General features: G+C 39.0%; 1 protein-coding gene across 22 annotated transcripts in view; it reads left to right on the plus strand.

Moving 5' to 3' along the window:
* The window catches only part of SYNE1 (spectrin repeat containing nuclear envelope protein 1), a 414,622-nt gene that overhangs the window by 286,453 nt on the left and 113,016 nt on the right, over nt 1-15,153 (plus strand). For 15 of the 22 annotated variants that reach the window (XM_088795370.1, XM_088795376.1, XM_088795381.1 and 12 more), the window contains 3 exons: nt 7,420-7,554; nt 8,530-8,639; nt 12,723-12,879. In XM_088795370.1, coding sequence (XP_088651496.1) covers nt 7,420-7,554; nt 8,530-8,639; nt 12,723-12,879 — 402 coding nt within the window. The remainder of the gene's footprint in view (nt 1-7,419; nt 7,555-8,529; nt 8,640-12,722; nt 12,880-15,153) is intronic. The other 7 variants (XM_088795377.1, XM_088795390.1, XM_088795368.1 and 4 more) reach the window with 3 other exon arrangements.

Here is a 15,153-nt window from a genome sequence, read left to right on the forward strand (position 1 = left end):
TCCTATGCAAAAAATAAGCAAATATTTATTGAGAATCTACTATGTGCCAGCTACTACTCTATATGATAGAGTGAAGGAGTATGGGAAACAATTGTCTATCTGAATACACATTTTTATATTTACATCTGTATATTCCTGTCTTCCAAGGATTATGGTTGAGAGAAACAGATAATAAGTAACATTAAAAAGCATTATTATCTACTAGGTTAGAAGATGGTAAGAGCTATAGGTAAGAAGCCATAAGGCAGGTAGATAGGGAAAGGTGGGGCTGGGCAAATTTATCGCCTTAAACAGAGGAACCACAGAAGCCATCCTAAGGTTATATTTGAAGGTGTGGACCAAGTTGTCATGAAGGGAGAGAGTTCTAGGCCAAGGGGAAAGCAAGTGCAAAGGCTCCCAGGTGGGATCATACCTGGGATGCTCAAGGAGGCTAGTGTGGCTGGAGTGGAGTGAGCAAGAGGACAGTGGTAGCAAATGAGGCCAGACAGGTAACATGGGGCCCCGGGTTCAAAGGCATCATTGTAGGCATCATATGGACTTTGGCTTTTGCCCTGGGGAAGATAAGAAACCACTGGAGTATTTGGGAGCAGAGGAATGACAAGAACAGATTTTAACCACTGAAGGGGGTCTGGGTGGAAGCTGAGAAACCAGTTGGAAGGCATAGAGTAGAGGTAGAGAGTGGTGACGAGAACTTCTCAGATTCTGGATAGTTGAGAAGATGAAGACTATCCGAGGAACAGATTTGTGGGGAGAAAGAGTAGTTAGGTCAGTAGTTTAATTTTGGACAGGTTACATTTGAGATGCCTATTAAATGTCAAGTAGTGGTAGGAATTCAGGGGAGAGACCGCCACTGAGCCTGTAGACGGTCCTTAAGGGCATGAGACTGGATGAGATCACCAGGGAGTGAGGAGAGAGAAAGAAGACCAAGGTCCTAGAACCAAGCCCTGCAACACTCCAGTGTTAAGAGTTTGGAAGACATGGAAGAGCCCACAAAAAAGAGTAAAAAAGAGAAACCAGTGATGTGGGGGGAAGACTGAGGTTTTGGTTCCCGGAAGGCACTTGAAGACAAGTGAGGTAACATGAGGACTGAGACCTGACCACCTGGTTTACCCACATGTGAGTCTTCCATGACCTCAGCCACAGCTGTTTCAATGGAGGCCAAAGGCACTCTGCAATGGAAGTGAGAATGGGAGCAGAGGTGTGGAGAGGAGCCGTGCAGGTAACGCAGGAGTTCCGCTGTAAAGGGGAGCAGAGGAATGGGATAAGCCACACAAAGTGGGTCAAGAAAAATTTGTTTCCTTTTAAGACAAGAAGAATGATGACATTTTTCCATGTAGATGGAAATAACTCAGTAGAGGAGAAGTTGATATAACAGAAGTGAGATTGCAAGAACCATTTTCTTGTGTAGGAGAGAGCAAATGGGATCATAGGGGAGGGTGTGATCTTAGAACTGCAGTGTAAGGAGGGAAGAAGACACCTGTATTTGAGGACAGAAGCTGGGAGGGGCAGGGCACAAATATCGAAGTGGAAACCTAATGTACGTTCACCGTGATTACATCTGTTATCTCAGTGTAATGATGATTTTTTTCAGTCTAAACTACATATTTTCAGTTCTTTGCTAATTTTACGATTCTGTGATCTGAAACATCAAACCTAATTAACAGACAACTATTAGAAGCAATGGAAAAATTTAGTAAGATGACTGACTTATTAAAAAGATAAAATAGAGAATCAAAAAACAAGTTGGAAAAATAGTGTATAATAATTTTCCGTCTATAATACCAATGAAGTATAAAATATTTGGAATTCTAAGAAATAACATTTAAAAACTTAATTGAAAATACAAAATAAAGTAAAAAAAAATGGAGAGCTAAATTTTATTCTTAGATAAGACTACAATATTTTAAAAATGTCAATTCTTCCTTTACTAATACATAAGTTTAAGTTATCCTCAACTATATATGAGTATTTTTGGAGTGTAACAAAATAATACTAGGTTTATTATATGGACTAAAGTAAACATGAAATGACCATAAAATTCTGAAAATGAAGACTTAAAAGGAGCTAATGAGTCTTACATCAAAACACAGTATTATAATAATTAAAATATTCCTGTGTTGGTGCAAGAAGTGGATGAACAAAAAATTAAACAGAATACATATTCCAGAAGGAAGCTGCAGTATATAAGGGAATTTGATAAACATTTAATGTAGCAGTTCAAATCAGTGGATAAAATACGACTCAATGCAAATAATAATAAGCTAATAGGCAAACCACTTGAAATAACATGACCTGGACTTTCTGTCTCATTCTTTATAGAAAAAAGATGTATCGCAGATGGATCAAAGATTTAAATGTAAAGATTAAACTTGAAAAGTTCTGGATATATGGGTATATATTTTTTAAAACCTTAAGATGGGAAGGACATTTGCTACTAAACCCAAAACCCAGAATTTCCGTTTGTTTAAAAATACTACACAAAAATGAAAAAGTTTTGTATGACCAAAAAAATATTAACCAAATTAAAAGACATGGACAAATAGGAAAGAAACTATGCAATTCACATGACAAGTAATAAATTCCCTTAATTTCCACAAATATTTTGTAAATCAATAAGAAAAGGTCACCTAATAGAAATATGGGCAAAAAATATGAAGAGATAATTTAAAGGGAAAAAATACAAACGGCCAATAAACATATGAAAAGATATTTTGAAGTCACTATTGGAGAAATAAATGCAAATAAAGACAAATTACAGATTTTCACCTTAAATTTGCATACTTTACAGCGCACGTGCAATCTGACTTTATGAATTAAAACAAAAAGAAGTCTTAAAAATATGAAAATGGCACAAAACTAGGATGGTTTCCTAACTGTAGAATTACACAATAACTCACTTGGTTTTGTTAAGAGGTGTTATCAATCGAATGCATAATGACACCCCCTCTCCATACCCCCATACCCCATGGTGGTATGTGAATAAACAATTAATCTCTAAAGAAACCAAAGAGAAAGACTTCAAGGTTTCTATCTGGAATAGCTCTCCTTTCCTTTATAAAGCTTCAGGTGTGCCCCACCCTGAGGCAGGTTGGAATGGAAGGGACTACCTAATACACAGGCACAGGGAGGGGTTAAACTGGGTGGGGACACAAATTCCAAGCCCTCGGGGCCTGGGAAGGGACTGACGCAGGCCCAGTCAGAACCCTGGCAAGCTGGTCCCCTGTCGGATAAACAGCTCCTACTCAGCCCCAGCTATTGTCATACAGAAATTCACGGGCACCACAACTAGATCTTCCAGAGGAAGGAATTTTGGATTTCTATCTAAAATCTCCCAATTTTTAAACATTGACATTTACTTCTAAAATTTTAAAATAATTTGTGTGCCAAACAAAGCATATCTAGCAGCCGACTTGGTTCTTGGGCCATCACTTTGGAACTGCTGTTCTTAAGCCTCCCCACCCAGTTATTAACTAGGTGACTGGGGGTGAGATCCTTGAACTTCCCTTACCTTTCTTACAAATCAGTTTTCTCATCTGTAAAATAGGGATAATGAGAGTATTTGACTAAAAAAAAAAAAAAAACCCTGAGGATTTTAATGCAAGTAATGCTCGCTGTAAGTGCTCAAATCACAGAACATGTAATAATTAATAACAACAGCTAACAGTTTGCAGACCACATTCTTTGGGAGGGAAGGAACTCCTGACACGCTTGAAGGCGAGGTTTGAGCCTGGTCACGGCTGGCCTTAGCACACTGACCGCCCCTGTGGTTCTCACACCCCGCAGGTTGCGCCTATAGCCCTGAAGATTTTTCAGAATTTCCAAAGTCCTGATTCTGCGTGCAGGGATAAGCTTTCCTGAGGATACTGTTGGGTAAATACAGGAAAATGTGGTAGTGTTTTACTGCATTGAAACTGATCATTGTTTGTTTTTAAAATATTTATAAATCCCATTATCTTTCATCTTTAATGAGTTTCCAGCATATAAAATATTGATTTTTTAAAAATAATTAGAACTTTTGGAGGGGATTATTTTTCCAACTGTAGGACTAAACAGTTTATATTAGAATATATGTTTATATAATATTACTGTTGCCATGAAAAGTTTCATTTCCCTTCGTGTAGAAAATTCAGAGTTGATCTGAAATGAACTAACATTAATTGGGAGGGAAAAAATCTTCCACTGAATATAGATGACATACATGTCCATGAGGTCGTGCCCCTCTATTGGGGTTTGCAGGATTCAGGAGGCTGGAATCCCTTCCTAAGTTGTGTATGGCCAGAAGCACATCCATTCTCAGTGCTACTTATCTGTAAAACGGTCCTATCTATTGAGGCCATTCTTTTTAAATAATCGGACTTCTACTCTTATTAATGAATAACCAATTCCTTTAGTTTCCTCCCAAATAGATTCCTTCTTTATATGAAGAGACAGACTTACTGGCATAAAATAATATCTCTTGAGTTATATCTTCATAAAAGTTTAGGTCATTTTCATGCAGTATTATCCATCCAGGGAAAAGAGAGTTAGCCCTATATAAATAATGAAAAGCTCCATAAAGAAATGTTTTATGTAATGTTTAGCACTCCCCAATCCTCACTAATCTTCCAAAGAATGTTCCTGGCAAAAGTGGTTACTGTTCTCGTATTTCCAACCTAAACAGCTTATGTAGCTCCACCCACCAAGGATTCTGGGGACCGGATTCTGGGGGAAGAAGTCACTTTGCTTCCTATTCCCTAGAGAGGAGAGAAAACTGTTGTCAGACCTCAGAGAAAGTAATTACCATTATTTTATTCCTTGTGTCAGTGCCTTCTCATCCTCAAGGGACAAGGGATGAAATCTGAGCTGGATTCTTAATCCTTTTTTGCTTCCTGTGGTCCAAGTATAATGTTGCATGATGACTAAATCGGTCGGAGAAAAATTTACTCACTGAAAAACCACCCTAATCACCTAGAGAGTACATGCTAGGCATCTGCTTTAGATGTTGCATAATTTATTTTTCTCTAAAGCTGTGGATTCAGTCCAATATGACTCGCTTCCTTAGACTTCAAGTCTTCGAATCTGAGTATGTATCTGTGCATGTAAATGTGGGTAAGCGGTCCTTACGACCTAACATCGCAGTTGTCTTTTTTCCAAGCACACATATTATGTGGGGAACTTGAAAGAAAAGCTCTCAGACAGACCGTAGTAATCTGCCTGGAAGGGTGAGGTGGTGCCCTGAGAAGTTGCCACATGAGTCTTCAGGATGGGCTCTGGAAACAAACCTTTGCTGACAGCAGAGCAGAGAGGAAGTGATTGGATCCCATAGACGACGGTCAGAAGGTTGTGGCCATGGCCACTGTTTCATCAGCTGGAACAGCTCTGGCGCAGAACAACTTTCAGTCTCGTACACTAATTTCTTTGGGGTCATTCTCTACAAGCCCTGTTAACCTGCTATTTCGTCCTTAGCAGAAAATCCAGCATCTCTCAGAGCTTATTCTGGGTAGATGGTGTGTTTTCAGATGGGAGAGAATCTGTTTCATGTAGAAATTTATGGGTGTCAGTCCTGGAAGAGTGTCCACCCACTCTACACCTCCCACTTTCAGGAAAATCGCTGTTTTTCTGGGAGAGGCATCCCTGGAGGACTAGGTAATATCCTGAGCTGGGTGTCACTAACCACCCATTCTGAAGGTCCTGCGAAATGCAGATAGCATATTTCAGATCCGTGGCACCCCCATCACTCTACCTACACCACATTCTCTTGCGGGGAGTCTGGGTCATCAAGGAAAGGAAGTACCTGTGAGCTAAGATGGCTCAGAATCTGGGAGAGGATTATATATAATACTACCCTGTAAATTTCACTGTTTCCTTCTGTTCATTTAGCTTCAAGCACTGTTACCAATGTTGCAAAGTTCATCATCTCAAACATTTTAAAATCTAATTATGAGATTCTACTGAATAAGACAGAAGGGCAAACCGACCCTGTCTAACTCCCTATAATAGTGTGAAATTCTTAAACTAGGAGAAACAGAATGGTCCCTTTGGGCAGTCAGGCCAGATGAGCTGGAGTGGCTGGATCCCATTCCACGGTCAGATTCAGCAGAGAAGAACCAAGGGATGGGAGGATGGGAGGATGGGACCAGCAGCTCTGAACCTGGACAACAGGGCGACTCCTCTGTGGCAACAACCTACAGAATGTCCCTCTTCTCTGCCCCACGTGCTCCAGCCATACCGGCCCCCTCACTGCTCTTGCTCTCTGTGACATGCTGTGCTGCTTTTTCCTTTCGGGCTTTGCTCCTGCTGATCCCTAGGCCTGGCAGGCCCTCCCTCCCCCTACACCTTTTCCAGGCTTGCAGTTTCTCATTATTCAGTACTCAAAGCAATTGTCACCTCTGAAGATGCCTTCTCTGGACAGCCTAAGAAAGGTTTCACCTTCACTTTCTATCCCGTTTCCTGTTCTTTGTAGCTCTTACCACCATCTCTCCTATCTTGCTGGTTTATTGTCTGTCTCTCCAGCAGGGCCCTTGTCTGGTTCCTCCTTCGCAAAATACCCCCAGTGCTAGAACAGTGACGGACAGACAGTGGGTGCTTCATAAGTATTTAGTGAATGAGTTATATTAAAATTGTATAATCGATCCTTTGACATACACACATACAGAGGGTGCCAAAAGAATGTATACCATCTTAAGAAAGGAAAACGGTATTAAAATTGTAATACTCAATATATACCGATAACAAAAGATGAATACAAGTCACGTTTGACTTCTGCAATTACAAGAGGGGCTCAAAGTGGTTACCATCAGCGTCCAGACACTTCTGATTGTGGCAAACTACTGCTTGAGCAACGTTGACCAAAGTGTCCACTTGTCTACATTTTTTTGGCACCATTGGCATGTGAGTAGAGAGGCTGTCATTCAGAACTAATTCCATTCTGATATGCAATACTTTAGGGCCATTTAAATTCCAGCAGAACAATCAAACAGGAAGGATAAATTCCTGCCCAGGAAATAAATAATTTTGTCTTTCTCCTTTAGTCGACCTTTATTGAAGCCAGCAGTGGCAGCAGATGGCAGTGAGGTCTGGTCCTGGTGGTGATAGTACAGGAAGTGAGAGCTAGAATTACTATGTTCTTGTGGAAGAAAATCGGGAATAATATCTGGTGACCACATCAGTCAGCTAAAAAGCCTCGCCTCTAAATAGGCAGTTTTCTCACTCAAACATTTCTGAGTATAATCATCTATTGACTGTTCGTCCTCCTGCAAATGCCATAAATTCGATGGGTTTTGTGTTACCATTTTTTTTTTTTTAATTTATTAAATGTGGTTTCATACCCAAATGGGGCCACTCTGGTATTACACAGACCACACTAACGTACTCAGTGCTCTGTTTTGGTTAAGGTTTTCCTGTGGGTAGTATGACTCTTGATTTCTGCCTCATTAAAAGCAGGGTACGGCCCAAGAAAAGGAGGAGAGCGATGCGGACCTAAGCGCCACTCAGAGCCCCGGTGTCCAGGAATGGCTGGCCCAAGCTCGCACCACGTGGGCCCACCAGCGCCAGAGCAGTCTCCAGCACCAAAAAGTAAAGCACTTCCTACCTCTCTCTAGCAGGTCTGCTAAGCAAACACCTTGAGAGAAATGTTTTAGAAGGCCAAGTTACTGCTGCAGTAAAGACAGAGTACCCCTTTAGCTTCTCTTTGGACACAAGCAAGTCCTGGCTAAGTGTTTCAACGTACTGACCTGTGACCCCTGGGACGATAGGTCATTTTAAAGTCTATTCTTAAGAAAAGCTTTCCAAATAATGTAACAATTAAATCTGCCTTATCAAGGTTACCTACTCTATTTTCAGGCCTGCCCCACCTGGAGTCTATTTTATATAACACAAACGTCTGGGAGGCCTCTGAGAATTGGTTAAATTCTGAGTTACATTTTTTTTTAAGAAATGTAATTTCAAGTAGCTACCATCACAAAATAGGATTGGAAATTATTGCCTAGTGAAACAAATGAGCTTTGAATGAGAATGATTTGGATAAGAATAAGAACAATTTCTCATTGATCACTCAACTTTTTGTATAGGGCATATTAAAATGCTTTACTTTTTCAAAGAGTAAAAGGCATTTATCATAAATAATGAAAGAGTGACACTGAATCTATTGATAATCCGATTTATGGAGTAAGTGAGGAATTAAGAGAGCTACTTGCTCTGGAGGATCCATCTTAGCTAGAACAAGGCAATATTGGTTTTGAAAAGTCGAAGTGCATTTTGTACCACTGGAGGGCACCATTGCCCAGCAAAATTTTTATTTTTCATTCCCCCCACCATCACCACCACCAATATTTTTTGGGTATCTCTTTATCAAAGCCAAGAAATCTAGAGTGCTTTGGAAAGATGTTTGTGCATTTACCTAAACCACACCTTTTTACATTTTTAAATTTAATATGCAAACTTAAAAACTTACTATAAGACTTCTCTGGTAATTTTATAGACATAGAACCATGGTTGTATATGACATTCACAAAGTATCAATGGTTTCCATTTGTCCTTTTTCTTGAGCAGGAGTTGGAACAGGAATTAGCAGAGCAGAAGAGTCTCCTCCGGTCCGTAGCCAGCCGTGGAGAGGAAATTCTAACCCAGCACTCAGCGGCAGAGACCTCTGGTGGTGTTGGGTACGTTTCGAAACACTTTATCTCTTATTGTGACTGTTTTCCTGACATTGGAAGCAATGTAAACATCTCACTCAAAATTTTGTTTTAAACATCTGCAAAAATTTAGTCATCTTGTTTTGCCTTTATGGTATTACATTTACTTGCATTTTGAACGTTTTGTTGCACAGTGTGAGTATGGTGATTAATTATGATGGCTAGCTTGTGTGCCCTCTTTCCAGTATGCTCAGTATATCTGTCCAGAGAATACACTGAGGAGTTCACTCTTTGAAGTCAAATAAGAAATGCATATAAAATTGGATCCATGATGTTTCTAACTGAATATCTAACTGCAAAACCTGTCCCTACAAGAGCTTATCTTCCCCTAGCACAAAAACTGAATATATGTGCCTACTAAACGTCTTGATTTTTCTTCATCTGTTTCTGTAATTTCTACATGCAAAATCTTTGAGCCTTGAATCCTGATTTGGAGTGGAGACTGAAAGTCACATACACAGAAACGTGAAGTGTTAAAGACAGAAGTAGGGAAGTGGAGAATCTTCCAGTTGAAGATTTGGTTTAAAGGTTGGAAGGAAAAGGCACTGCAGCAGAGCAGAAGTAACCCTGTCGTTTGGGTCAGGTCTGGGTTGTATTCGAGTTCTATAGCTCTCACCATGGAAAGGTGACTCAGCTCTGAGCCTCAGTTTGCTCATCTGTAGAATCAGAATAAAGATTGACTACTTTCGTCACAGAAGGGCTGCGAAAGCTGTGAATGTCAACCGAGGGGATAGATAGAAAAACTTTCTTCAAAATTAAAACATTGGGAAAAAAGTTTCAGTGAAAGCTCGGTGTTCACGGATTGCTGAAGGTTGCAGTTTAGTGGTATCCTTTGGCAACCGTAAGATGGTGAATAACTTGAACTGCATTAACTCTAGTGTTCGCATTTCTGAACGTTTATTGGGAGGAAATACATACTATGAAGATAATTTTTGTAATATCATTTGTGATACCAAATAGTTGGAAAGATAGACATGCCCATTAGTATTAAAAAGCCTAAGAAAAAATGTATGCATATATAATCGTAACCAAAAATTACATAACAGTATCAGAAAATGTATGTGATACTAAGTAAAAATGTAATACGAAATTGAATGTGTAGTATACATATACATGTAAGTAAGAACCAGACTAGAATGTAGAGTATCAAAACTAGCTTTGGAAAGGACATATTTGGAGATTTTTCTTTTATTTATTTATTTTTTCAGTTTAATCAATGCTGACATAGGTTGTTGACATAGGACATCAGTGTTGACTATATACATATATATATCTATATGATGATGGGGTGTGTGTGTGTGTTTAGGAATTTCAAGGGCAAAATGATAGAGAGAAACAAAACTAAAAGGCAAGTGCAATAGACATATTATGACAAGATATTTAGGAAATACAAAGGCATTCAAGAAAAGAAAAACAAAATAAGAAACAGCAAAAATATTGATACAACTAATAAATATCAATGTAAAAGAATCGGAATGGATACTACTATGACATCTATAGTCAGGAATTCCATTAAAATAACCCTAAATCTGTAAAACTTGTGCTAAAATAGAACGGGTTTTTAAAAAAAATCTCTGTTGTCCATCAGGCTTTAAAATGCTGTTAAGGCCGTAAATATGTGTCTGTATAAATCCGAAATGACAAATGCTGTTCCTGTTCTTTCCATGCTGACGCTGAGTCCAGACTTGCTTTCACTTTGCATCTTCTGTTCTGTTTCCAATTCTTCTCAGATGTTTATTCATTCCTCATAGTTTTCTGAATATTTTTGCCTAACTATTTTTACAAAGAACCATTCACACATTGTCTCTTCATCACAAAGAGAAGCAGTAGGAATCTTCTGCAACTTTATTACCATGCATTTTTCTTTTCTTTTCTTTTTTTTTTTTTTCATTCCTGGCCCTGAGCTTTGGAAAGGACTCAGATGAAAGGCAAACAACCTCAAATTACTCTTACAAATATCGAAATACTTGTAAGAGCAATTTGCTCTGTGATACTTTCTATACAAGATTCACCTTAAACACTGCTTATAAATTCTTTAATTTTTACACAAATTGTTTAGAAAAGTCACCTTTAAATCTAGTTAATTACAATTCCACCATGTCTTTCAAGCCAATGCATAAATATACAAAGCAACAACCAAGCACAAGTTAAGCAATATCCAGAAGCCATATATGTATATTATATATGCAATACATACATGTAATATATATGTAATGTAGATATATATTATATATCTATTAAACTTTACATTCAGTCTTTAATGTATTAGCTGATATTCTAAAACTATCAGTTGTGAATTGGTTTATATAAGAAAACCCCTGTGGGAGGAGCATCACTTGCTTTAAGGGTACAAATGTAATATATGAAAAATAAGGACTATGTGACATATAGGAGGGTTGATGGAGGGGTAATTCCAAGATTTCCAAGGAAACAACTGGAAATTGATATAAATATCAAAGGGAAAGAAGAATATTTTTCATGGGAAATGAAAGGCTGTGGTCTAATTTAAGACTGATATGCTGGTGATATTTTATATGTGTCAATGCTTAAATATATGAGTAGAGATATTAAATATCCCCGGTTTTAAACTAAATTGTTATGCCAACATAAATGAAGTAAAAGTGATGAATTATAAGTTCACTACCACAAAAGACAGGACAGTAAAGAAATTTAGTTTCATAAATACTTACTGTTTTTTATTGAAAAAGTTGTTTTGAAAAAAAACTCACAGAAAAGTCCAGAGACTAGCATAACAAAATTGGAAGTGTCAGTTTTATTTTGGCTTTTTTTTTCACGCAACATTACTTTTTTAGGTCAATCCATGGTGATACACATTGATCTAATTCTTTCATTGTCACTGCTTAACAGTATTTTATCTTGGGAACATAATTTAGTCATCCCTTTTCTTATTGTTGGGCATTTACATTGTTGCCATTTCTTTTTTTTATGATTCCCAGCATTGTTGAACTTAACCTTCTTAATATGTCTCTAATTGCACAAGCGGAATAGATTCTCTAAGTTATATCCTAGAAATAGAATTCTTGTATCACAGGCTTATAGGTAGTTTTCAAGGCTTACTTTCAACAGACTTACCTAAAGAAACTATTGTATTCAATTATTCTGAAAAGAATTGGCTTTGGGGTAGAGTGTAGTGTTATCCTGCTAAAGAACTTCAAATTTTTTTCCCACTCAAGCAAAAAGTTCTATCAAAATAATGATTACTGTTTAATATATTTTTCACATGTTGTGGTTCGAGTTAGGACTTCAAAACTCCTGATAAGTTAGGATCTATTGGAACTTGGGTCCCCTAGATTCATTTTATTACCATTATCATTATCATTGGGCCCCACTTACTGAGTGGCTGCCATTTGCCAGATAGGGCTATGGGCATTATGCATATAGTCTCTTAGTTTAATTCTCATAATTCCGTAAAATAAATCCTGTCTTCATTGTAAAGATGAGAAAATGGAGGCTTAGAGAAATGAAGCTAATTATTCAGAGTCCAGAAATCTAATGTGCTGGATCCAGGGATTCAAACTCAGATGTGTCTCACCCTTACAGCCATTGTCTTTCTCAGCTGCCACACGGCTGCCTGTCTTTAAGGATGATGTGCCATCCCTTCCTTCCATGTTCTGGGCTCCCATTATGTCCTGCCACCTGGCCAGTAGTATTTTCTTTCGACTCAGAGTAAAAACACTAAGTAGCATTTTTACTGGTTTTGAATTAAGTCATGGGCTATTTGTCAAAGGGAACTACTAATCCATACACTTTCTGATTCCAAAAGTTACGATTATTTATATCTTTAATACTGAGGTGTTGTCAATGTATATTTTAATTATTCTTGTGCTCTTGGTTTAATTATGAGTAGGAATATATTTGTTTTATAGTTGGGCTCAAATGTTCTACTGTAATTTACAGTTTTAAAGTGTAAACTAAAAATTAAAGTAATCTGGTTCTAATTTTAGAAGCCAGATCTAAACTGTAGAGGCCAGTTACCTAAAACTTACCACCTTTTTGCACACATTGTAAACTTATTTATTCTTCTAATAGCGAAAAACCTGATGTGTTATCCCAGGAGTTGGGGATGGAAGGGGAGAAATCACCTGCTGATGACCAGATGAGAATGAAGTGGGAAAGCCTACATCAAGAATTTAGTACCAAGCAGAAACTTCTACAGGATGTTCTGGAACAGGAACAAGAGCAAGTGGTATCAAACATTTTGCTTTTATATATTAACTAATATGAAAGATGTACAGCTTTGCTAAGAATATAACTGTGCAATAATCTATATTTTCATTATCAAATGAAACAAATCATTCTTCCTACATTTTTTTAACAAGACTGTTTCACATTTCCCCTAATAATTATAAATTTATATGTGAGAATTTATGTGATTCCTAGATACGATTTTCCTCAGAGATGATTAATATCTGAGTATTCATTAGCATAAATCACTAAATTTCAAGTGTCCCCCCTCTATTCACAACTTGGAAAATTATGGATGTAAATCAAAGGTATAGGAGTACACATCTAAGACAAAAGAAATGCCACAAATCTGGAACAAAATTGTCAAGTTATCTTTATTTTCCATTGCTACTTCCAGTATTTCATAGTTTCAGAAGATCTTAGTGAGAAACTGTTGGGACCTCAGTGGGTCTAAAAGGAAGGGAAAGCTAGTAGGACCCGTCTGTGGGCTGGTTCCCAAGATGGGCAAGTATTGTGTGATGTTGGACTCATTCATCAGGCAAGCCAAATCCAGTGGAATTGACTATAACAACAGAAGGTTCCAGGCAGATAATGGCTGTTGGTTCACTAAGCAGAAGCCAGAGAGTCAGAGGAATCGACCGCTTGGAGAGCTAGTGAATGATGCTGACCCACAGGCAAGCCTGTGATGCTTATTGCAGCCATGGCCCAGCAGGATTTTGAAGCTAGAAACCTCGCCCTGGCTCCTGGGCCAGCAGTGCTCATCTGGGCCACTCCATGACAGTCGTATTAACAGAGTAAATTCTAGGATTTTACTGTGGGTCTGAGGAGGCCATTGTCCTCGTTGCTCTGGCCAGGACTAGTTTAGAGGCTGGAAGAGGCTGAACCCAAAGGTGAAGGGCATCAGTACATGCAGTGCATCTGAGGAGGAAAAAGCAGGAGCTGAACAAAGCAGATGCAGCTTGCCAGGACGGCCTGAAAGGAGGTGGTCTCAAGGCTGGAATGTGTCCGCTCATCTATGGGGAACCGTGCCGAAGTCCCTCCAGAGCCATTCATTTTGATCTCGTTTTACAAAATCGTGTGGCATGCCACACTTTCTCACTCCCCTTCTCTGGCTAGGAACCTCCTTTGCCACTGTCCGCAAGAATTGTCCCAGCTCTGGGGAATATAAAGCACTGTATTCCTGGAGGCAGTTGTCCCAGCATCATACTCACCCTGACAAATGGTGCTCTAGCCTTTTGCATGGACCTGCTGCCTATTTGAATGAATCCTTCTTCACACCCCGATCAAACATTCCTCAGACTCAGCTTGGACTCTTGATTTCTGATGTAGATCTCCGGGACTTGACTGCTAGCTCACCTGCATGTTGTTGTGTGTCCCCATTCCTTTGACTGTAAGGGATATGTGCAGCCCTACTTCAGGGACCGCAGTCTTTTCTGACTGTCCTAAAAGTCAGATAAATCTGGGCTATTTCTCGTAATATCCCATGCTTACATATTCGCCATTTATTAAATGCCCAATCCCTGGGTTCCCCCTGTAGTCCATTCACCTTAAAACACCTGTATGATCCATCCAGCACTGCAGACCTCCTGGATGTTTCACTATTACCTGCTCTTTGCTTGAAGAGCTCCCTTTTCTCCCAGTCAGTGCCATGTCCACACCCTGGAGTCCCCAACGTAGGCTTACACGCAAAAAAACTTGTCCTATGACCACTGACATTGCCACATGATATCGGGACTGTTAAAAAGTTTAGGTTCACCTTGATATCTCACTTTCCTGTGGAATTAGAAATGGAAAGCACTGAATGTTCTTTATTTTGTGACATTTTGGCAGATGAGTGCTTTCTTTCAGGATTCACTGGTCACTTGTACAAAGGGCCTCCTAGGCTGTTTTCTTCTCTTTGGTGTGAAGAGGTGAAAAAAGGCAAGGAAGAAGCAGTTTGGCTGTGAGAGTCTCCGAGAAGAAAAGGAATGGTCATTTAATGAACATATTTTTGGGAAGTCGCTATAGTGTGTACACTGTAGGTTTTAAGATGATGGATTTTAAAGAGCGGCTAGGTGGTGGACATTCCAGCTATAGGGGGAATGAGCCTGGCATGTCAGAGGATAGTGAGTAATCAGCCTGGAAGGTCAGGTGACGATGAGATGTTCTAAAAAAAAGTGTAGGAAACTGAATTTGACTGGACCCATGATTAAAAGTTTGAGTGCTGGGCTGTATCATCGTCCTCATTGGGGAGACCCTGTGAGTGCCTACCAGGGTGTGGGGTAGGTAAGTGAAT

This window comes from Rhinolophus sinicus, chromosome 2, assembly GCF_057876585.1.
Source record: "Rhinolophus sinicus isolate RSI-liver-muscle chromosome 2, RSI-T2T, whole genome shotgun sequence".
NCBI classification, from domain to species: Eukaryota; Metazoa; Chordata; class Mammalia; order Chiroptera; family Rhinolophidae; genus Rhinolophus; species Rhinolophus sinicus.